The 24,826-nt window shown below is 44.8% G+C and overlaps 1 protein-coding gene across 1 annotated transcript in view; it reads left to right on the top strand.

The window, feature by feature from the left end:
• LOC127449162 (tomoregulin-2-like) overlaps positions 1–24,826 on the top strand; it is a 100,017-nt gene that overhangs the window by 60,689 nt on the left and 14,502 nt on the right. Inside the window, exon 6 of the mRNA XM_051712398.1 lies at positions 21,113–21,261. Within this exon, the coding sequence (XP_051568358.1) occupies positions 21,113–21,261 (149 nt within the window). The remainder of the gene's footprint in view (positions 1–21,112; positions 21,262–24,826) is intronic.

Raw genomic sequence — 24,826 nt, 5'->3', positions numbered from 1 at the left:
TAAATTCCGGGTCTGTTCTTCATACAAAGCTGTTGTATGGCTTCTAAAGACTTATAGCACTTATAGATTGGACTACTTTTATGCTTCTTTCATAGTAGGTTCAATAGATTATTTTGCCTTTGGAGCTTGACAGGCATGGTCACTTTGTATGGAAAATAGTTGTGTGGGGCAAATCTACTTTTTTGCCCCACAGAAAAAAATAACAGCATACGAGTTTGGAATGACATGAGGGTGAGTAAATAATAACAGAATTTTCATTTTTGGGTGAAGTATTGCTTTAAGAATGCAAATTTTGTCAATACAAACTACCAAACATATTTAAACTATCAACCTCCCATATGGCTATATGTATTGAGTTAATTGAAGTACCCAATTCCAGGCTCTGACCCTTTGATAATCACTCTGACTTGGATGTGAATTGTGTAGTCTCAAAAATGTGACAGCTTACTGACAGGACCCACAATTCCCTTTCCTTACCTTGTTCACTTGGACTTCCTATCTTCTCTTTTTCCCCTTTTCTGTTTTGGTTCAGCCTTGTAATTTATTCAGCCCATTGCCTAACATATTAACATATTTTTCCATGGCATTCAATGGTGTGCCTAGCAGGTTGTAAATGTTAATTGTGTTGTCACTAGACTGTATGGGTCAGTTCTCTGTCACTCTCGAAGGATGATGGATTATTTCCTTGTACGAGGACCGCCGTTCAGGACAATGGACAGACGACCCTATATATGGAGGGGCAAAAGCTCTCCTCTGCTATTCTATCTTCATTTAATAGAGTTCCTCTTCCATAGAAGACAGATTAAACCCTTAGGACCATGGGCGGGCAATTACTATTCTAATATCTCTCACAGTAATACACTAACCTGACAGATCAGAGGGAGACAGAGCAATGCAGAGTGCTAGACATATCAAAAGGGACGGCAAGCATACGAGGGAGAAAATGTCAGAAAAAGACAAGGTTGAAAAGAGAGAGGGAAATTAGACAATCCAAGCAGTTAATGTGAAGGAATATGTCTATGTTAAGTTTCATAGGGTCAGGTAAAAATGGGTGTGCGGATTACAAAACCATTGCACAGGAAAAAAAAATATTATTTGCACTTCCTGAAGAAAATACCAGTGCTTGCAAGAAGAATATTGTCAATGTTTTGCGTTTAAGTTTTAGGTTTGGTTATTTGAAAATAAATTGAGGACACATTGAGCATAAATCTTGTTTCCAGTCCACTGTACACAAGAATCAATACAAGTACAGTGTAAATACTTTGTAAACGATTAAATATATGCAAGGAAATAAGATCACAATTCAATGTCAAACCATTAAAATGTCATTAAAATGCTAAAAAATCATGGGAAACAGAATTTTTCTTGCTCTCTGAAATTAAAGAGTTTGATGCACTCTGTAGGCATGGGTATCTGACAAATAACATGAACATTGACCTTTTTTTCAACATCAAGATTGTATGTTAAAATGTTGTTCTCCATTTTTATCACTTTATAGCTTTTTTGCAGTTCACTTAAAGGTAAAGTGTGTTTTTTTACATGAAATACTATACCCCTCATTAATATGCATACAACCATATGTAATGTTGGTTGATTTTCACAGAAACATTGTGGTTCTTTGGTGCAAAACATCAAAACGTTGCAATGTTTGTTTGAGTATCCTGACCAGCCCAACAATATAGCAATATTGGCTCAACCAATGCCAGTTTGGGGCAGGACTATCTGTTTGACGATCCAATGGCAGACTGGGGGAGTGTTTGGGAAACCTGTTCAAATTCTGTTCCCTATCTGTCAATCACTCAACGTTGTGTCGATGTAGTGACACTAGGGGTCACTCTTGGGAGCCCGAAACACCTCTGGTCTTTGATAAAAGGCCATTGAAAATTGGCGAGTGGTATTTGCATGCCACTCCCCCAGACATACGGGTATAAAAGGAGCTGGTATGCAACCACTCATTCAGATTTTCTCTTCTGAGCCGAACAGTCATGCTCATTGAGCTGAATTCTCACGACTGTTCATTCACCTCTGCTGGATCTGACGGCGCATTTCAGCGGCTTCTCCCTCCGCCGGCTCGTCTCACGGCGAGTTTGACCTCTTGTTCGGAGCCCGTGAAGCTGATGAGCTCTCGAGCGTAGCATCGGAGAGCGGGCTTGTCCAGTCGGACGCAGAAGCCTCAGATGGGCTCCCCCCTTTGGGGTCGATTGCCCAGTCACAGGCTGATGCAGAGATGACGGACATGCTTTCCCAGGCGGCCACGAGTGTCGGGTTAGAGTGGAACCCTACACTCTCCCCTGAACCCTCGTGGCTCGATGATTGGTTCCTGGGCTCGCGGCACCACTCAAAGCAGCCACGCCCCGCTCCAGTGCCTTTCTTCCCAGAAGTGCACGAGGAGCTGACAAAATTGTGGGAGGCACCTTTTACTGCCCGGTCCCGATTTTTCAGTTCCCCCGCCCTCACTACCCTCGATGGCAGGGCGGGCAAAACGCATTTGCTGACGCAAAAACGCATTCTGGCGAGCGTCCGGCATCAAGATTGGTTTGCGGCGGTAGACCTGAAGGACGCGTATTTTCACGTCTCGATTCTACCTCGACACAGACCCTTCCTGCGGTTTGCATTCGAGGGTCAGGCGTATCAGTACAAGAACCTCCCTTTCGGCCTGTCCTTGTCCCCTCGCGTCTTCACGAAGGTCGCAGTGGGCATTCGTATTCTTGAATATCTCGAAGATTGGCTAATCATAGCTCACTCTCAGGACATGCTGTACGCACACAGGGACTTGGTGCTCTCGCACCTCAGCCAATTAGGGTTTCAGGTCAACTGGGAAAAGAGCAAGCTCCTTCCGGTTCAGAGCATCTCTTTTCTTGGTTTGGAGTTGGACTCTTTGACAGCGCGCCTCACGAACGAGCGCGCACAGTCGGTGCTGGCCTATTTGAAGGCATTCAAACAGAAAACAGCGGTTCCACTGAAACTCTTTCAGAGGCTCCTGGGGCATATGGCATCCTTGGTTGATGCATATGAGACTGTTTCAGCACTGGCTTCAGACTCGAGTCCCGAGATGGGCATGGTGCTGTGGGACACATCGCGTGGTCATCACGCCGGTCTGTCACCGTCTCCTCAGCCCTTGGACCGATCTCGTTTCTACGGGCAGGTGTACCCCTAGAGCAGGTCTCCAGGTGTGTCGTGGTCACAACAGATGCCTCCAAAATGGGCTGGGATGCTGTTTGCAATGGGCACGCAGCCGCCGGCTTATGGAAAGGCCTGCGGCTGCGTTGGCACATCAACTGCCTCGAGTTATTGGCAGTTCTACTCGCCTTGCGGAGGTTCCGGCCATTGATCCAGGGCAAGCACGTGTTAGTTCGGACAGACAACACGGCAACGGTAGCATATGTCAACCGCCAAGGTGGTCTGCGCTCTCGTTGTATATCACAACTCACCCGCCGTCTCCTCCTCTGGAGTCGGCAGCACTTCAAGTCGCTGCGATCCACTCACATCCCGGGTGACCTCAACACTACAGCAGATGCACTGTCACGGCAGGTTACCCTCAGGGGAGAGTGGAGACTCCACCCTCAGGTGGTCCAGCTGATTTGGAGTCAATTCGGACAGCCACAGGTAGACCTGTTCACCTCCCAAGAATCTGGTACGCCCTGACCGAGGCACCCCTCGGCATAGACGCGCTGGCACACAGCTGGCCTCCTGGCCTACGCAAATATGCATTTCCCCCAGTGAGCCTACTTGCACAGACTCTGTGCATGTTCAGGGAGGACAAGGAGCAGGTCATCCTGGTAGCACCCTACTGGCCCACCCAGACATGGTTCTCGGACCTCACGCTCCTCGCGACAGGGGCCCTGAGGAAGGCCCTTCTTTCTCAGAGATGGGCACCATCTGGCACCCGCGACCAGACCTCTGGAATTTCCATGTCTGGCCCCTGGACGGGACACGTAAGACCTAAGCGGTCTACCACCCTAGGCGCCTGTATGCCTTTTAAGTGGTGTCTGTTCACTAAGTCGTGTTCTTCCCGACGGGAAGACCCCCAGAGATGCGCAGTCGGATCGGTGCTTTTTTTCCTGCAGGAGAGGTTGGAAGGGCGGCTGTCCCCTTCCACCTTGAAGGTGTACATTGCTGCTATAGCAGCACACCACGACACAGTGGACGATAAGTCCTTAGGGAAGCACGACCTGATCATCAGGTTCCTGAAAGGCGCCAGGAGGCTGAACCCCTCCAGACTGCGCCTCGCTCCCTCATGAGACCTCTCTGTAGTTCTTCAGGGTCTACAGAGAGCCCCCTTTGAGCCTTTGCAGTCAGCTGAACTTAAGGCACTCTCCTTGAAGACTGCCCTCCTGACTGCGCTCACTTCCATCAAGAGGGTAGGAGACCTGCAAGTGTTCTTTGTCAGTGAAACGTGCCTGGAGTTCAGTCCGGGCTACTCTCACGTGATCTTGAGACACCCGACCGGGCTATGTGCCCAAGGTTCCCACAACTCCTTTTAGGGACCAGGTGGTTAACCTGCGAGCGCTGCCCCAGGAGGAGGCAGACCCAGCCCTGTCGTTGCTGTGTCCGGTGCGCTCTTTACGCATCTATTTGGATCGCACACAGAGCTTTAGGATCTCTGAGCAGCTCTTTGTCTGCTTTGGCGCACAGCAGAAAGGAAGCGCTGTCTCCAAGCAGAGGATTGCCCACTGGCTCATTGACGCAATTGCTATGGCATATCACACCCAGGACAAACCACCCCCCGGTTGGGCTGCGAGCCCATTCTACCAGGGGTGTAGCGGCCTCCTGGACCCTGGCCAGGGGTGCCTCTCTAACAGACATTTGCAGAGCAGCGGGCTGGGCAACACCCAACACATTTGCAAGGTTCTACAACCTCCGGGTGGAACCGGTTTCATCCCAGGTAGTGGCACGCAATACAAGCGGATAAGCCTGGGATAGCCGGCCAGGTGTATCGCTTGCACATAGTGCCTTTCACCTCCTCTGAGCTGAAGACGTGTGCCATTAATTCCCAGGAGTGTTCACAAACTATGTTTCCTGGTTGACTTCCTCTGAGCCCTGTGGCAGTCGAGTTTTCGGAGTGACTCGCTGCTGGCCCAGTACACGTGCTAACTAAGAGCCCTGTTCTGGGGTAGGTGCTCCACATGTGGTGGTTCCCTGTAAGGTAACCCCATGCGATTGTATATCTTCCGCTAATTCATTTCCCTGTTGGCAAACTGCGTCTTCCTTGGGCACAGCCCCCTCTGCCACAGTCTCCATGTTTGTAGTAACTCCTCCCCCGTTGGGTAGGATCTACCATGAGACTCTCCACATGGTCGGCAAGACCATGTGACGTATTTTTCCATTTAAATATCCCTCCCTCTCTTTGGGCGAGGTGTGGTCTCCATGGTGTCCTCCCCTTGGGAGGGACACCCCCCGACTAGACCTGGCGGCCCAGTCGGATAATCCCCCTTGTTTTTTAGTGGAAAAAAAGAAGGGGAAAAGAGGCCATGACTGAGTTAGCCTGTCTCTATCTTTTGGGTAGTCGACTTGTCCCCAAAGGGCCGTTCGACACTCATAACTATGTTGGGGGAGGTTACGTGTCGGCCTGGTGCGCTGGCTATGAGGCACACAGTCGTCTGCCTGTCACACACCGCCAGTTCACATAACACAGTTCAGCCAGTTGCGGTGTTTTGTATAGGGACCCCTAGTGTCACTACACTGACACAACATCAAGTGAGTGACAGATAGGGAACGTCCTGGTTACTTGCGTAACCTCCATTCCCTGATGGAGGGAATGAGACATTGTGTCCCTCCTGCCACAACACTGAACTACCCGCTGAAATGGCCGGACCTTGTCTCGGCTCCTCAGCATAAAACCTGAATGAGTGGTTGCATACCAGCTCCTTTTATACCCGTATGTCCGTGTGTGTGGCATGCAAATACCACTCTCCAATTTTCATTGGCCTTTTCTCAAAGACCAGAGGTGTTTCGGGCTCCCAAGAGTGACCCCTAGTGTCACTACATCGACACAACGTCTCGTTCCCTCCATCAGGGAATGGAGGTTACGCAAGTAACCAGGACGTTTTGTGACACTAGTGGCATAGAAAATTACACACTTCAGTTGTAAAGAAAAAAGTAGAATATGGCCCCTTTAAGAGAAGCAGTTTGTGTGTGACAGTCTGTAAGTAGCTCTATCTGTGACCCTTCTCTCTGCTGGCCAAGACCCAACACACCCTCATGCTAACAGTTTTGTTGTTTAATATGCAGGGAATCTTTAAACCAAATATAGCTGCTTCAATTCCTGTAAGATTATCTTTTTCTTTGAGAATGTTGAAATCCCTACTGATCCTTTATAAGTTGCTTTCATCAATATTTCTTTGGAAAGCTATAAAAAATGAGAAATATATAGTTTTCATCAGCTACAATGAACAGTGAGTGTGATAGATTGATTTGCAGAGTTGTAATTATAGACATTATAGGAGTTCTCTCTCTTTCATTTGCCTTGGAATCTATTTGTGTGTGTGTGTGCAGTGTCTGATAACCAATTAGCAGCTACATCTGCAAGCATTGATACATCCTGGCCCTGTAGCATAGAAATTCAGCTCAAACGAGTTCAAACAGTAATCAATTCATACTCTTCTAATGACATTTACTGCAGCTCAGTATAAATGGAATGAATATGCTTCAAAGCATGTCACTTTTCCGCTATAATAATCACATCTGTGTGCGTGTCTCCATATGTGTATGTGTGTGCCAAATGGTTGTGTGAGGCAACGATGTCTGAATCAGTCAGTCAAGCGGGGTTGCATTAGTTTTTTTCTTTGCCTATGTCTTGCCCAGTTCTGCATTATCCTCTGAGCCTCCTCATCTCCGTATGCAGCATTTTCGCCCGTTGAGTATGCCCATGACAACCTGTGCCCCACTGTCAACATGGTGCGATCGTGTTTGCCGATTACGAGGAGAAGGGTGATGCAATATCACTTGCATCAAGTGGTCGGAAGGCGAGGACCGGTCTCACTCGGTTCAAAATATTTGTGCATTTCTCTTGGATCGAGTGCTCTCCCAGGCTGTCTAGAAACTCTGGCTTGAATGGCCTGCGCCTGATGAGCCAGAGCATTCTAGTCTCAATTAGTGTTTTTTTTTTTTTTTTTGTATGAGGAGGCTGTGACAGCCCATCTATGCCCCTCTTCAGCGCTGCTTTGGAAGACCTGACTGGCCCTTCTGTCCAAACCGTGTCTTCCGTCTTGCACCATGGCAGTGTTGCAGGCATACTAGGCTGACCTGCCTTAAGAAATAGACAGAAGTGGTCCGGACCCTGAGATGTTGAAAGAGCTGCGTCACGCTTCCAATCTAGTGTTCCGGGCTAAAAGTGACCAAAGTGACCACCCAGTCTATCGGCAGGTCCATGGGTAGCCTGACATCCTTGGAGCATCATCTTTGGCTGAATTTGACCTATATACGTAAAAAGTACAAAGCTGTCTTGCTTGAAGCATCACACCAGGATTTCCTTCTGAAGGGAGGAGAGTAAATCTCTCAGTCCCTGAATAGCAAGGAAATCAGTAGTGTGGCAAGCGTATGCAGCATCTTGTTCCTTTCTTTCAGGGAACCGGGATTACAGTCGTAACCTGAAGGTTCCCTTTCAAGTCTGTCACATTGATGCTGCTTCAGTAGCTGAAGCTAGGGGGACCCTATACCATCACCCTGTGCTACTGATTGCACACACTTATTGCATCGTTAGCCAGAACAGCGTAGAAAAGTGCAACCCAAGTCTCTGCTTCATATAGAAAATAGGTAGGAGGGAGAGAAATATGGACACACAGAATGGTCACAGACCGGCAATGTACCGTGAATGACACTAGCCAACTGCGTAGTGGAGCATAAGCATCTCACAGTGCCCGACAGCACTAAACTCTACTTCACAGCCAAAACCTGGGAAGAAAGAGAAGAAACGTATTCGGGATAGCCCAGCCCGCAGTCAGGCAAATATCCTGTAAGGTCACACCATTCACCCAAGCCCAGGAGGAAACAATGCCCCTAGTAGAATGGGCTAGCACCCCTACAGGGCATTGAACACCTTGCATATCATAAGAGAGTGCAATGGCGTCAACCACCCAATGGCAAAGTCTTTGTTTGGAGATGGTCTCCAAAACAAACAAAAAGCTGATCTATCAGCAGAAACTGCTGTGTATGCTCAATGTACAAATGCAGTGCCCACACAGAGCAGAGCAAATGCAGTCTACGCACCTCATCCAACTCAAAAGGGGGAGGGGAGAAAGCATTTAAAGATACCACCTCAGCCCTAAAGGGGGTGGTCAAAATTTTAGGCACTTAACAGTGCCTTGGCTTAACCCTTTCATACGTACCGTCACACATATGTGACATTAATAACTGGGCCCCGCAGATTAGCGTCACACATATGTGTTTCTGCAACAGCTAGTTACGTTACAAGATGCCAGATTAAAATCAGCTTTCGCACCGACACAATTTACGCTGTAGTTTATATATGCTCAAACAGTTACTCATACAGTCTTTTGAGTTTGAGTTTACTTTATTGTTCAGCCATGGTAGAAAATTTGTCTTTGGTCTCATCACACACACAAAATATTGCGTATACTTCACTCCAGCAACAGTATGAAGAATACAGTGTTACACTCGCAGCATGAAATAATCAAACATAATAGCATAAAAAAAAAAAAAAAACATTATACTGTAGCATAAATACATTCAAACATGATACATAAATGTACATTAAAGCCAGTATGATTTAACATATATATAAAAATATATATAAAAATAAAATAATAATAGTGATGTATTTGTTAAAAAGACCTATTGCATATACAAAAAAAAAAATAAATAAATTGCTTTTATGCCGTTTTGTGACCTATAATGTTGTCCTTATGGAAGGAGCTGGAATTTACCATTGAAAAGGTGTGTTGTGTCATTTTTAATTAACAAGGCCTTCCTGTATATTGCCCTTTTATAAATATCATCTAGTGATCTTTGTTTGACACCCGCAATTTTCCATGCTGTTTTTACAGTTCTGTCCAGTTTAATTTTATTCTTCAAAGTTAACTGTCCGTACCAAACTGTTATATTAAAAACCAGAATACTTTCAATTAAATTGGTATAAACCCTTTGCAGAACACTTTGGCTGACATCAAACCCTCTCAACTTCCGCAGCAAAAATAACCTCTGGTTTGCTTTTTTACAAATGAGGTCCACATTTCCCAAAAAAGTTAGCTTGCTGTCAATCAAGGTCCCCAGGTACTTGAAACAGTCAACAGTATCCACCACTTGACTAATTGCCGAAAGGGGTTCTGGATGACCTGAAATCAAATCCTTTGTTTTTTCAGCATTTATTTGCAGTAAACTCGACTCACTCAATTGTACCAACTTAGAGACGAGCTTATAGTACTTATTATCAAGAGAGTTAAAAGTGCAACTAGTGCCATATCATCTGCATATTTAAATAATTTAAAATTCCTGCTATTCAAATTCATTTCATATGTGTAGATAGAAAATAAGAGCGGTGATAAAACGCAGCCTTGGGGTACCCCCGTTTTCAAAATAATTGTGTCTGACATAACTCCATTCAGATGAACTCGCTGTGGGCGATCAATTAAAAAATTCTTAATCCAAAGAACTATTGACCCACTTACACCCAAATCTAGAAGACGCTTTAAAAGAAGATGTATTTGTATTGTATTAAAAGCGGAACTGTAATCAATAAATAAAATTCGGGCATAGGCTTTTGACTGTTCTAAAACTAGTGATTGTATCTACCATGGTAAGTGAAGCATCCTCTGTCCCTCTATGAGACTTGTAGGTAAATTGCAATGGGTCTAGTTGCTCAGAAATATTTAAGCTAAGATGCTGCCTTATGGTCCTTTTCATGCATTTTGCCATAATTGATGTTAAGGCCACAGCAATCTTTTAGAGCTTTCGAACCAGTTTTTTGGGAATTAGTTGTATCACAGACATCTTCCATGAAAAAGGCACAGTGTGAGTATTTATTCAAAACTGAAAAGTTTTGTAACAACTCCCGACAGTTCACAAGAACACACAGAATACGTTTATTTTATATACAAACATCCAACTCGTGACCAAAGTACCATGATAAAAAGTTTACCGCTCGTATACGCACAGTCAATACATCAAATGCAATCTTCCTCCGATGCGTGCTGCCATTTGTTTACATTAGTAGCAGTTGTCATTCATCAAACAAACAGCTACTCAAAGAGTCTCTTAAAGCACTTAATGTTTATTTTATGTAACAAATTGGGATGCACCGATCTAATACCTGGATCGGAATCGGCTCCGATACTGATGTTTTTAGACGGATCGGGTATCGGTCCGACAAGCCCAATCCAAATCCGATACTGTATGTTAGTCATGTTCGTTACTGTCAAGCTCCAAAACTGACATAAAAGAACCATAAAAGCACCATTAAAGTAGTCCATATGACTCATGCATTTTATTCAAAGCCACATGAAGACATGCGATAGCATCGTGAATCACAAAAGGCTGTATTTAATAAGTAAATATACACAGGTAGTATGCTGTGCAGCGCATTAGTGAATGGTGCTGCTCTGTTGATACACACACAAACATAACATGCAGGCAGCTGGTAAGGCGGTCGCATCTATTTTCAGCCCTCAGAGCTCGTGGTTATTTTATGTGAGCACTACTCATGAACAACATCTCAGATGTAGATAGTTCGGTTCACTTATAATAGGGTGACCATACATCCTCTTTTTCCCGGACATGTCCTCTTTTTCTGACCTTAAAAAAGCGTCCGGCCGAGAGTTCTAAATTTGCAAAAATGTCCGGGATTCGGCTTTAGTTGCATTATGATGTGCATCTGGTCTAATACATCATTGTGTGTGCGTGCCTATTTGCATTGCTTTAACCCCTCTTTGTAAGTCCCGCCTTCTCGCACACCAATTGGTCAATTATAAGAGGCTTGCAGCAACTATTGGCCAAATTCCTGCCTGTCAATCTCTCTGCGAACGCGCGAAGCGCTGTTGTGTTCGGCATCAAACAGTTGCTTGACAGCAGCAAATGACAGCTGAGTGGAAACAATGCCCAAATGAAAGTGCAAATTTACAGAAGATTTGCGCAAAAAAATCCCATGCTTTCGTCCAGGTTTAGATCCGTGGGAAGCAGAATGTATGACATGTAAAGCTGGCACTTATGTGTCAGTTGCTAATAAAGGTGCAAGTGATTTAGAAGCACACAATAACTCTGCCAAGCATAAAGGATCAGCAAAAGGTAATCAGGTAAATTAACGGACTACTTTTTGCGACCAGGTAAAATTGTTATCACATTGCTTCATTTTCCATGGCCATTCAAAATAATAGTAATAGTAAATGAAGGTACACTCATGGCATCAAATATTTTATTTTAGTACATGGACATTCAACAGAATGTTTGAAATTTTTATTTATTTATATATATATTTATGTTATGCTAATAGTGTGTCTTTCACTGTATTAAAGTTTGCACTCATAGTAACACTGTTTTGAACCCTATCATTCCACCCCACCCCCCGGCAAAAAAAAAAAAGGTGTCCTCTTTTTGGAAAACCAGAATATGGTCACCCTACGTATAATATGCATTTAGAAGGAGCACCGAAGGAGCATTTTACCAGAATTAAACTACTGTGAAGTAGCCCACAAACAGGCACTTACAGGACTTCCTGGAGATCATCAAAATAAAAGTGTGAGGGTTTTAAAGTTAAAGGTGCTCGATTGAAATATAATGATGATTTATTTTAAAATTATAAAAGTCAATAATAATAATAATTTATTATTATTTGTTTACAAATTATAACAATATTTAAGTTGAATGGGTTTAAAAAAAATAACTGTGTGGGGCCTGGGTAGCTCAGTGGTAAAAGACGCTGGCTACCACCCCTGGAGTTCACTAGTTTGCTAGTTTGAATCCCAGGGTGTGCTGAGTGACTCCAGCCTCCAGACATGGGGTAACCTCCTCGTGGTCGCTATAATGTGGTTCATTCTCGGTGGGGTGTGTGGTGAGTTGAGCACAGATGCTGCGGTGGATGGCGTGAAGCCTCCACACGTGCTGTGTCTCCGTGGCAATGCGCTCAACAAGCCATGTGATAAGATGTGCAGGTTGACGGTCTCAGATGCGGAGGCAGCTGGGATTCGTCCTCAGCCACCCAGATTGAGGCGAATCATTACGTGACCACGAGGACTTAAAAAGCACATTGGGAATTGGGCATTCCAAATTGGGTGAAAAAGGGGGAAAACAAATAAATTAAAAAAATAACTGTGAATGAAAAGTGGACTGATATCTTACAACTAAACTGAACATAAAATAAATCTGAATCCTTTAAAGTACCGATACAAGTTGAAAATATATGCAAAGAAAACATCATGGTTACTTGTGTAACCTCCGTTTCCTGATGGAGGGAATGAGACGTTGTGTCGATGTAGTAACACTAGGGGTCACTCTTGGGAGCCCGAGACACCTCTGGTCTTTGATAAAAGGCCAATGAAAATTGGCGAATGGTATTTGCATGCCACTCTCCCGGACATACAGGTATAAAAGGAGCTGGTATGCAACCACTCATTCAGGTTTTATGCTGAGGAGCCGATATAAGGTCCGGCCATTTCAGCGGGTAGTTCAGCATTGTGGCAGGAGGGACACTACATCTCGTTCCCTCCATCAGGGAACGGAGGTTACACAAGTAACAATGACATTCCCTATCTGTTACTCCCTCGACGTTGTGTCAATGTAGTGACACTAGGGGTCCTTATACGAAACGCCACAATTGGCTGAACTGTGTTACGTGAACTGGCGGTGTGTGGTGGGCAGACTATTGTGTGCCTCATAGCCAGCACACCAGGTCGACACGTAACCTCCCCCAACATAGTTATGAGTGTCGAACGGCCCTTTGGGGACAAGTCGACTACCCAAGAGATAGAGACAGGCTTAACCCAGTCGTGGCCTCTTTTCCCCTTCTCTTTTTTCCACTCCCTAAAAAACAAGGGGGATTATCCGACTGGGCAGCCAGGTCTAGTCGGAGGGTGTCCCTCCTAAGGGGAAGACACCACGGAGACCACACCTCACCCAAAGAGAGGGGGGGATATTTAAGTTGAAGAATACGTCACATGGTCTTTCCAACCATGTGGAGAGTCTTCAAGGTAGATCCTACCCAATGGGGGAGGAGTTACTACAAACACGGAGACTGGGGCAGAGGGGCTTTGCCCAAGGAAGACACAGTTTGCCAACAGGGAAGATATATATTGCATGGGGTTGGCCTTACAGGGAACCGCCATATGCGGAACACCTACCCCAGAACAGGACTCTTAGTTAGTACATGTACTGGGCCGGCAGCGAGTCTCTCCGAAAACTCGACTGCCACAGGGCTCAGAGGAAGTCAATCAGGGAACAAAACTTGTGAACACTACTGGGAATTAATGGCACACGTCTTCAGCTCAAAAGGAGGTGGAAGGCGCTATGTGCAAGCGATATACCCGGCCGGCTATCCCGGGCTTATCCGCTTGTGTTGCGTGCCACTACCTGGGACGAAACCGGTTCCACCTGGTGGTTGTAGAACCTTGCAAAGGTGTTGGGTGTTGCCCAGCCCGCTGCTCTGCAAATGTCTGTTAGAGAGGCACCCCTGGCCAGGGCCCAGGAAGCCGCTACACCCCTGGAAGAATGGGCTCGTAGCCCTACCAGGGGCGGCATGTCCTGGGCGTGATATGCCATAGTTATGGTGTCAATGAGCCAGTGGGCGATCCTCTGCTTGGAGACAGCGCTTCTTTTCCGCTGTGCACCAAAGCAGACAAAGAGCTGCTCAGAGATTCTAAAGCTCTGTGTGCGATCCAAATAGAAGCGTAAAGCGCTCACTCAGGATCACATGATAGTAACCCGGACCGAACACCAGGCACGTTTTGCTGACAGAGAACATTTGCAGGTCTCCCACCCTCTTGATGGAAGTGAGCGCAGTCAGGAGGGCAGTCTTCAAGGAGAGTGCCTTAAGCTCAGCTGACTGCAAAGGCTCAAAGGGGGCTCTCTATAGACCCTGAAGAACTACAGAGAGGCGCGGTCTGGAGGGATTCAGCCTCTTGGTGCCTCTTAGGAACCTGATGATCAGGTCATGCCACCGCGAGTGCCTTATCCACCGGGGGAATCACCGAATAGCCCCTGGCCGCCCCGCCATCGAGGGTAGTGAGAGCGGGGGAACTGCAGAATCGGGGCCGGGCAGTAAAAGGTTCCTCCCACGATTTCGTCAGCTCCTCGTGCACTTCCAGGAAGAATGGCACTGGAGCGGGGCGTGGCTGCTTTGAGCGGCGCCGCAAGCCCAGGAACCAATCATCAAGCCGCGAGGGTTCAGGGGGGGTTCTTACGAAAGCAAGCTGTGACCGCAACGTTGCCATGGTCTCGCAATGAGAACATGAACCATCCACAAATGCTGCCTCCATGTGGGTCGCGCCCAGACATGAAAGACAGCGATCATGACCATCCGAAGTTGAGAGATAACGACCACAGCCAGGAATAACACACAATCGGAAAGGCATCTTTAAAAAGACGTTCCGTGTGTGCTGCTCTTTTAGAGAAATATATACTCTTTTAGAGGAAAAAAGCTCTTTCAGAAAATATACTCTCTTGTTTTCTGCCGAAGTGCCCAGGGGTGTTCTCTGCAGTGCACCAGTGCAGAGGAGGGAGAAGCCGCTGAAATGCGCAGTCAGATCCAGCAGAGGTGAGTGAACAGTAGAATTCAGCTCAATGAGCATGACCGTTCAGCTCCGAAGAGAAAATCTGAATGAGTGGTTGCATACCAGCTCCTTTTATACCGGTATGTTCGGGGGAGTGGCATGCAAATACCACTCGCCATTTTTCATTGGCCTTTTATCAAAGACCAGAGGTGTCTCGGGCTCCCAAGAGTGATCCCTAGTGTCACTACATCGACACAACGTCAAGTGATTGACAGATAGGGAACTGGCTTCTTTTCTACTGAAGACTGGAAGTACTGTTAATTTTGCTGCTACATTATCTAGTAGACTAGTTAACAATAAAGCTTTTCTTAATAGACTATACATTTATATTTAAATAATGTGTAGTTAGAGGTTAGTTTCTTTACATATTAAAGAGTACCCCCAGTTATTTTTATACAATGAGGTAAAGATATTCTAATCTGATTATGCAAAAAAACAACAACACTGGTATTGGATCGAGATTGGTATCAGCCGATACTAAGATTTCAGATATCAGAATCGGATCGGAAGAGAAAAAGTGATATCGGTGAATCCCTAGTAACAAACAGCCTAATTGTCACCAAACTACCACAACAACAGTTCACAACTTGTATATGCACAGCCATCATATCTAAATGCAATCTTCCCATGCACGTAGCCATGTCTACTTATTAGGTGCAGATGTGGTTTTCATTCACACAAACAGTAACTCATGCAGTCTTTAAGGCATATAATACGTTTGTTTTCCAAAACAGACAGCCAAACTATCACAAAAGCACCACAATAACAGTTTAAAACTCATATATTCACATTGAAAACATGCTGATTCAGCGTGATTATCCGATGCACGCAGCCAAGTCTGTTTACATTAGCGCTTGTCACACACAAACACACACACATGCTCTGAGAAGTCAAACAGTGCATATACTAGGTAAAACGGACTTCTGATATTATTTGTTCATTCATTTTTTACAGCTATAAAAATAAAATAAATAAAACAAATACAGTACAGCAGACATAACCCATTTGTTCATATGTTTACTATATTATGTACAGTATTTTGTTTTATTTTTTTATGACAAGAAATCAAAAATTAAAATAAAATAAACTCTCGTCTACACTCTGCCCCCCTCTGCTGGCTATGCAGTGTCATGTGTAAAAATAACTCAGTCCAGGGGGCACTGCAGGGGAATTTAGACCCTACTCATGAAAATGTTAAGGACAACTTTTGAAAAGCCAAGTCCGAACTCCAGACAGGAGTCATGGACTGAAATGTTCCATGAGGGGGCATCCACCAGCTCCAGAAACCAAGGGCTGTTGGGCCATCCCAGCACAACCAGCAACACAGTTTCCTTGTCCTCCCTCACTTTGCACAACACCTGGTGCATTAAATTAATAGAAGGGAATGCATATTTGTGCTTCACCAGCCACTTGTGAGCAAGGGTGTCCAAGCCCAGCACAGCCTGAATCAAACCACAGTTGACCACAGGTGACAATGTGTTGTCTCCAGGGAGGTGAACAGGTCAACCTCGGCTTCCCCGAACACCTCCCAGATCCTCAGAACCGTCTTAGGGTGTAATGTCTATTCCCCTTGGTTGATGCCCTGACGCAAGAGTAGATCCACTCCACGGTTCATGCGACCAGGGACGTGCACTGCATGAATCATCAGGAGGTTTGAACAGGCTGAGCTTGGAAGGCATAGGAGGTTGTAAACAGTGTGGTTTCAAGACTGAAACAACAAGAGATTGTTGGAAGAAACCAGTCAGGAAGAGCAGGCCTTGAATGGGGGATGGTTCCCAAACTGTGGTCAGCAGCCTCTAGAAAACAGAAGAAAGCAAATGTATTGACAGAAGTATCAAGGATAGAAGAGGAGGTTTATATGATTAGAGCAGTCAACCAGCAAGGGCGTTGGACAGTGTGGGATGGAACATCTGATAGAGTTTTAGGATGGGCTGACTTGTGGAAGGTACCCCTATAATATTCATTCAAGCCCTGGAAATTTGTCGCTGTGATATGGCAAAGAGGAAAGTTGTCCCCTCTGTGGGGTTCCAAGAGCAAATCTGCAGCACATGTTGGCTGGGTGCAAGACCACCTTGGTACAAGGATGGGACAAGCGGTGGCATGATCAGGTCCTGCAAAACTGGGGAGATCCTAGAGGTTTGTAGAGTAAATGCAAGTTTATTGACTTTGTCAAAAAGGAAGGCGCCACACAAGGCACTGCAGAGAGGGAAGCAAGATCAATCCTGGTGCCTGGGAGTTATTGGTCAATGGTGGTCGACCTTGGCCAGCAGCTGAAATTTCCTTCTTAGGTCGCTATTACTGTATCTCTTTGAGGCCGGACATAGTGTTATGGTCGGCATCGGCTAGAAAAGTCGAAATTTTTGTGTTTTCTGTACCATGGGAAATGAGATGGAGGCAGCCTATGAAGAAGTTAAAATATGCCGATCTGGCCACAGAGTGCAGGGAAAATGGATGGAGGGCTGTCACTTACCCTGTGGAGGTTGGTTCGAGGACTTATGGGAAGATCAGTGCAGAACGTATTGAAAGACACTGGTGTCATTAGATCAGCCTTGAAGAAGTCTCTGAGGGAAATGGCAGAGGAAGCTGAGAAAGAGAGCTTCTGATTATGGTTAAGAAGGAAGGACAAAAATATATATCCGCTGATCCACTCAGTCCTTATCTGGGGGTTTCTGGAGAGGGATTTAGTGGGGGAGTGAAACAGTGCCAAGCTAGGCATTGCAGGGGCGGCTGACGCAGTCTTGTGGCTTACCTTTCACGTCCAAGGCCTCTTCTATGTTAGCCAGAAGCTCCCTTTTTCTGCTTTCTCTGCCATTTCCTTCAGAGACTTCTTCAATGCTGATCCAAAGATATTAATGTTTTTCAACAGGTGCTGCATTGATGTTCCAATAAACCCTTGACACCCAACCTCCACAGGGTAAGTGGCAGCCCTCCATCAATTTTCCCTGCACTCAGCAGCCAGATCAGCATATTTTAGCTGCTTTCTCTTATAGGCTGCCTTCAGTCCCTCTTCCCATGGGACAGTAATTTCAATCATTATGACTTTCCTAGCTGATGCTGACAATAACACTATGTCCGGCCTTAAGGAGGTGATGACGATCTCAGAAGAAAATGTTATATTGTATTATATTGTTATTCTGTCTGTTGCAGTGCATTCAGAAAGTATTCAGACCCCTTCATTTTTTTCACAATTCGTTACATTGCAGCCTTATGCTAAAATGCTTTAAATTATTATTATTATTTCCAAATCAATCTGCATGCCATACCCCATAATGACAAAGCAAAAACAGATTTTTGATAACTTTGCAAATTTATTAAAAAGAAAAAAATTAAATATCACTTTGACATAAGTATTCAGACCCTTAACTCAGTACTTAGTTGAAGCACCTTTGGCAGTGATTACAGCCTCAAGTTTTTTGGGTATAATGCGACAAGATTTACACACCTGGATTTGGCGATATTCTGCCATTCTTCCCTGCAGATCCTCTCAAGCTGTCAGGTTGGATGGGGACCATTGGTGGACAGCCATTTTCAGGTCTCTCCAGAGATGATCGATTGGGTTCAAGTCTGGGCTCTGGCTGGGCCACTCAAGGACATTCACAGAGTTGTCCCTAAGCCACTCTTGCATTGTCTTGGCTGTGTGCTTAGGGTCATTGTCCTGTTGGAAGGTGAACCTTTGGCCCAGTCTGAGGTCCTGAGCGCTCTAGACCAGGTTTTTTTAAGGATACTGTATCTCTGTATTTTTCTGCATTCAGCTTTCCTTCAACCCTGACCAGTCCCCCAGTCCCTGCCACTGAAAAACACCCCCACAGCATGATGCTACCACCACCATGTTTCACCTTTGGGATGGTATTGCGCTGGTGATGAGTGGTGCCTGGTTTCCTTCAGACATGACACTTGGAATTGAGGCCAATCTTCATTTCATCAGACCAGAGAATCTTGTTTTTCACAGTCTGAGAGTCCTTTAGGTGCTTTTTTGAAAATTACAAGCGGGCTTTCATGTGTCTTGCACTGAAGAGAGGCTTCCGTCTGGACACTCTGCCATAAAGCCCAGATCGGTGGAGTGTTGCAGTGATGGTTGTCCTTCTGCAAGTTTCTCCCATCTCCACACATGATCTCTGGAGCTCAACCAGATTGAACATCGGGTTCTTGGTCACTTCTCTTACCAAGGCCCTCCTCCCCCGATTGCTCGGTTTGGCCAGGCAGCCAGCTCTAGGAAGAGTCCTGGTTGTTCCAAACTTTTTCCATTTAAGAATGATGGAGGCCACTGTGCTCTTGGGAACCTTCAATGCAGCTGAATTTTTTTTTTTTTTTTCAGCCTTCACCAGATCTGTGCCTTGACACAATCCTGTCTCTGAGCTCTGCAGGCAGTTCCTTTGACCTCATGGCTTGTTTTGTTTTTTCCCTCTGATATGCATTTTCAACTGTGAGATTTTATATAGACAGGTGTGTGCCTTACCAAATCATGTCCAATCAATTGAATTTGCCACAGGTGGAGTCCAGACAAAGTGTAGAAACATCTCAAAGATGATCCAGAGAAATGGGATGCACCTGAGCTAAATTTCAAGTGTCATAGCAAAAGATCTGAATACTTATGACAATGTGATATTTAAGTTTTTTTCTTTTAATAAATTTGCAAAGTTATCAAAAATCAGTTTTTTGCTTTGCCATTATGGGGTATGGAGTGTAGATTGATGTGGAAAAAAATAATAATAATTTAAAGCATTTTAGTGTAAGGCTGCAACATAAACAAAACTTTAAAAAAATGAAGGGTCTGAATACTTTCTGAATGCACTGTATATACAGTACATATATTTCTAATAAAGAATTAAATGCAGCAGTGATATCATCCTTAGCCCTACAATATATGCTAATCTAGTAACTCTTTTAGCCACAGGGACATCCTACATCATCAACATTTTAGCCAGTGTTACTCATTATCTCAGATTCTCCTCTTAGAAAATACAGGTGAAGGAGACATTTTCTCCCTTAACAGGGGTGGAATAATGCTACTCGTCTTAATACAGCAGTGCACATGTTACTTAAATAAAACTAAATTTTAACTTGTGTAAAAGTGAGGAATCAAATTGCCCATATAATATTGACACATAATGTGTTGTTTTACCCAGCAAACAGATGCAGATTTCGCCAACATATGCGGAAGGATCCCAACTGCTTTTTACAAGCATCTGTCTTTCAACTTTAAGAGCCAAATCAACATATGTCCTAGTTGGAAGCGTGTGTCTGCATACACTAATCAAACCATATTTCTTTCTCAATTTCTTTGTCTCAAAACCGATCAGCCACAACATTAAAATCACCTGCCTAGTATTGTGTCGGTCCCCCTCGTGCCGCCAAAACAGCGCCAACCCGCATCTCAGAATAGCATTCTCTATTCTCACCACAATTGTAGAGAACGGTTATCTAAGTTACCGTAGACTTTGTCAGTTCGAACCAGTCTGGCCATTTTCTGTTGACCTCTCTCATCAACAAGGCATTTCTATCCACAGAACTGCCGCTCACTGGATGTTTTTGGTTTTTGGCACCATTTTGAGTAAATTCTAGAGACTATTTTGCATGAAATTCCCAGGAGATCAGCAGTTACAGAAATACTCAAACCAGCCCATCTGGCACCAACAATCATGCCACGGTCCAAATCACTGAGATCACATTTTTCCCTCATTCTGATGGTTGATGTGAACATTAAATGAAGCTCCTGACCCGTATCTGCATGATTTTATGCACTGCACTGCTGCCACATGATTGGCTGATTAGATAATCACATGGATGATTGTTGGTGCCAGACGTGCTGGTTTCAGTATTTCTGTAACTGCTGGTCTCCTGGAAGTGTCACGCACAGCAATCTTAAGAATTTACTCAGAATGGTGCCAAAAACAAAAAAACATCCAGTGAGCGGCAGTTCTGCAGATGGAAATGCCTTGTTAAAGAGAGAGGTCAGCAGAGAATGGCCAGACTGGTTCGAACTGACAAAGTCTACAGTAACTCAGATAACCGCTCTGTACAATTGTGGTGAGAAGAATATAATCTCAGAATGCTATTCTGAGATGCGGGTTGGCGCTGTTTTGGTGGCACGAGGAGGACCTACACAATATTAGGCAGGTGGTTTTAATGTTGTGGCTGATTGGTATATCTCTTGCTATGAAGCTTTGTTAGCTTCTTAATTTGTTAAAATTTAATTTGCTGTGATTTGATTGTGTAAATGGCTTTCTCTTCTCGTTGTATATTTTTTTATATACAGCATTTTTGTCTTAAACTTCTTTCTATGACAGAACTCAGACATAAATCTCGATCTAGTACGGACTGAAAAGTTCACTCTGTTCTAAGCTCTCTCTCTCTCTCTCTCTCTCTCTCTCTCTCTCTCTTTCTCTTTCTTTCCATAGGTGTGTGTGCAACATTGATTGCTCCCACATCAGTTTTAATCCGGTTTGTGCATCAGATGGCCGTTCCTATGACAACCCCTGCCAGGTGAAAGAGGTGTCATGTCAGAAACAGGAAAGGATTGAGGTCAGATACCTCGGACATTGTAAGGGTCAGTCTCAAGTCTCAATTTATTTAACCCAACTCTCAATTTATTTAACCCAAATGTGTTCACCTCTGCTTAAGTCCCTGGGAATCTAATTTTCTTTTATTCTTTTCAAATTATGAGGACATTATGAGGAAAGTTACCCCTCACACACCCTCTTTTCTCTGTTTCTCTTTCTCTCACACACAAAAAAGAACAATGTATCAGAATCTTGAAGTCTTCAGCAAATAAGATTTCCTTATATATATAAACTATGTGGGAAAGCAAAGAGTATAAGACAAATTATAGTAAGGCTGTAAATATATTAAAATAATCATGATTAATCTAATGATTTTATGCTGTAAATGCAATTAATCTTAAATTCTGATTTTGCTGAAGAGTAAAAGACCTCTAATTAAGCATTTGTATTTTTATTTTTTTTTATTTTATTTTTTAATTTTTTTAAATTACAAACTATAATAGCAGCATACCAATTCAAGTGAAAAGTTGTACACAAAAATGTACACAAATTTGAGAATTTCCTAGAATGATGGCATGTCCCGATTTGCCTTAATGACCACATGTACTCAAGCTGGCATGTACTTCACAAGTTTGTCCAAAGCCTTATGATGCATGTTATCCCAGCTTGTTATGAGAATTTTCCTTGTGTGCTTCAGTGGAGGCAAAGAATTCAGAGCTTTTGTAAAACGTAGTTAATAAGGATTTTTTTAATATCATTAGTTACCTAGAAATAGTGGAGGATTTCTCCTTAAATAAAAATGTTGTCATAATTTATTTACGCTCATGTCATTCCAAACCTGTATAACTTTTTTTGCAGAACAGAAAAAAGTTTGAAGAAAATCCTGGTCCATCTTTTCAGTACAATGGCAGTTGAAAGTCACTAATTTTCATGCAAAGGTATCAGAAAAGTAGTCACTGTGGCTTGTGCATCATATTCCAGATCCTCTGAAGTACAATAGGTTTTTGTGAGAAACAACTTGAAATTAAAGTCATTTTTCTGTAAACATCTTGACGTATGTTGTGTTTCATGAGCGCTATAATAAACTCTCACAATTTAGCACTGAAAACAACTCAAGTTCTCATGTGAACACATCATTCTTTTGTATCCCACGGTATATATAGGTATTTATTATTATTATTTATTATTACATTAAACCTTTATTTAGCCAGGTTGGTCTCCTAGAAAATTTGTATCTGTATTACAAGAGAAAACTGACCAAGAAAAGGCAGCAATGCAGACAGTATTAAAATACTGACATAAATACATAAAATTATAAAACATATAACTACATTTATATATGAGTAGGAAAGAAAGAAACAATGATTTATAACAATTACAATGAAATCATACTAATTCATTGGATGTAACAATTTTAAACTCACTTAGAGCAATTAGATCATGAAGTTTCAGGATAGTTTGCAAATTATTCCAAGATGATGGCTGAAAAACTAAAAGCCTTTATTTTATAACGTCATGGTTACTGGTGTAACCTCTGTTCCCTGATGGAGGGAACGAGACGTTGGTGTCGATGTAGTGACACTAGGGGTCACTCTTGGGAGCCCGAGACACCTCTGGTCTTTGATAAAAGGCCAATGAAAATTGGCGAGTGGTATTTGCATGCCACTCCCCCGGACATACAGGTATAAGGAGCTGGTATGCAACCACTCATTCAGGTTTTACGCTGAGGAGCCGATATAAGGTCCGGCCATTTCAGCGGATAGTTCAGCGTTGTGGCAGGAGGGACCAACGTCTCGTTCCCTCCATCAGGGAACGGAGTTTACACCAGTAACCATGACGTTCCCTATCTGTCACTCACTCAACTTGGTGTCGATGTAGTGACACTAGGGGTCCCTATACAAAACGCCACAAGGCTGAACGGTGTTACGTGAACTGACGGTGTGTGGTGGGCAGACTTGCTGTGTGCCTCATAGCCAGCACACCAGGTCAACACGTAACCTCCCCCAACACAGTTATGAGTGTCGAACGGCCCTTTTTGGGGACAAGTCGACTACCCAAAGATAGAGACAGGCTTAACCCAGTCATGGCCTCTTTTCCCCTTCTCTTTTTCCACTCCCTAAAAAAGAAGGGGGATTATCCGACTGGGCCACCAGGTCTAGTCGGGGGTGTCCCTCCCAAGGGGAGGACACCGCGGAGACCATACCTCGCCCCAAGAGAGGGGGGGATATTTTTAAGTGGAAAAATACGTCACATGGTCTTTCCAGGAGTTACTGCAAACATGGAGACTGGGGCAGAGGGGCTCTGCCCAATGAAGACGCAGTTTGCCAGCAGGGAAACGAACTAGCGGAAGGTATAGATCGCATGGGGTTTAGCCTTACAGGGAACCACCACATGCGGAGCACCTACCCCAGAACAGGGCTCTTAGTTAGCGCGTGTACTGGGCCGGCAGTGAGTCTCTCCGAAAAGTCGACTGCCACAGGGCTCGGAGGAAGTCAACCAGGGAACAAATTTTTTGAACACTACTGGGAATTAACAGCGCACATCTTCAGCTCAAAAGGAGGTGGAAAGTGCAATGTGCAAGCGATACACCTGGCCGGCTATCCCGGGCTTATCCGCTTGTGTTGCGTGCCACTACCTGGGACGAAACCGGTTCCACCCGGAGGTTGGAAAGGTGTTGGGTGTTGCCCAGCCTGCTGCTCTGCAAATGTCTGTTAGAGAGGCACCTCTGGCCAGGGCCCAAGAAGCCACTACACCATGGGTAGAGATGGGCTCGTAGCCCTACCGGGGGTGGCATGTTTTGGGTGAGATATGCCATGGTTATGGCATCAACGAGCCAGTGGGCGATCCTCTGCTTGGAGACAGCGCTTCCTTTCCGCTGTGCACCAAAGCAGACAAAGAGCTGCTCAGAGACTCTAAAGCTCTGTGTGCGATCCAAATAGATGCGTAAAGCGTGCACCGGACACAGCAACGACAGGGCTGGGTCTGCCTCCTCCTGGGGCAGCGCTTGCAGGTTCACCACCTTGTCCCTAAAAGGAGTGGTGGGAACCTTGGGCACATAGCCCAGTCGGGGTCTCAGGATCACGTGAGAATAACCCGGACCGAACTCCAGGCATGTTTCGCTGACAGAGAACACTTGCAGGTCACCTACCGTCTTGATGGAAGTGAGCGCAGTCAGGAGGGCAGTCTTCAAGGAGAGTGCCTTAAGCTCGGCTGACTGCAAAGGCTCAAAGGGGGCTCTCTGTAGACCCTGAAGAACTACGGAGAGATCCCATGAGGGAACGAGGGGCGGTCTGGAGGGATTCAGACTCCTGGCGCCTCTTAGGAACCTGATGATCAGGTCGTGCTTCTCTAAGGACTTACCATCAACTGCGTCGTGGTGTGCTGCTATGGCAGCAACGTACACCTTCAAGGTGGAAGGGGACAGCCTCCCTTCCAGACTCTCCTGCAGGAAGGGAAGCACTGATCCGACTGCGCATCTCTGGGGGTCTTCGTGTCGAGAAGAACACCACTTAGCGAATAGACGCCACTTAAAGGCATACAGGCACCTCATAGAGGGGGCCCTAGCCTGAGTGATCGTGTCTACCACCGCGGGTGGTAGGCCACTTAGGTCTT

The sequence above is a fragment of the Myxocyprinus asiaticus genome, chromosome 12 (assembly GCF_019703515.2).
Source record: "Myxocyprinus asiaticus isolate MX2 ecotype Aquarium Trade chromosome 12, UBuf_Myxa_2, whole genome shotgun sequence".
In the NCBI taxonomy this organism is placed as follows: domain Eukaryota; kingdom Metazoa; phylum Chordata; class Actinopteri; order Cypriniformes; family Catostomidae; genus Myxocyprinus; species Myxocyprinus asiaticus.
This window is presented reverse-complemented; position numbering and strand designations above follow the sequence as displayed.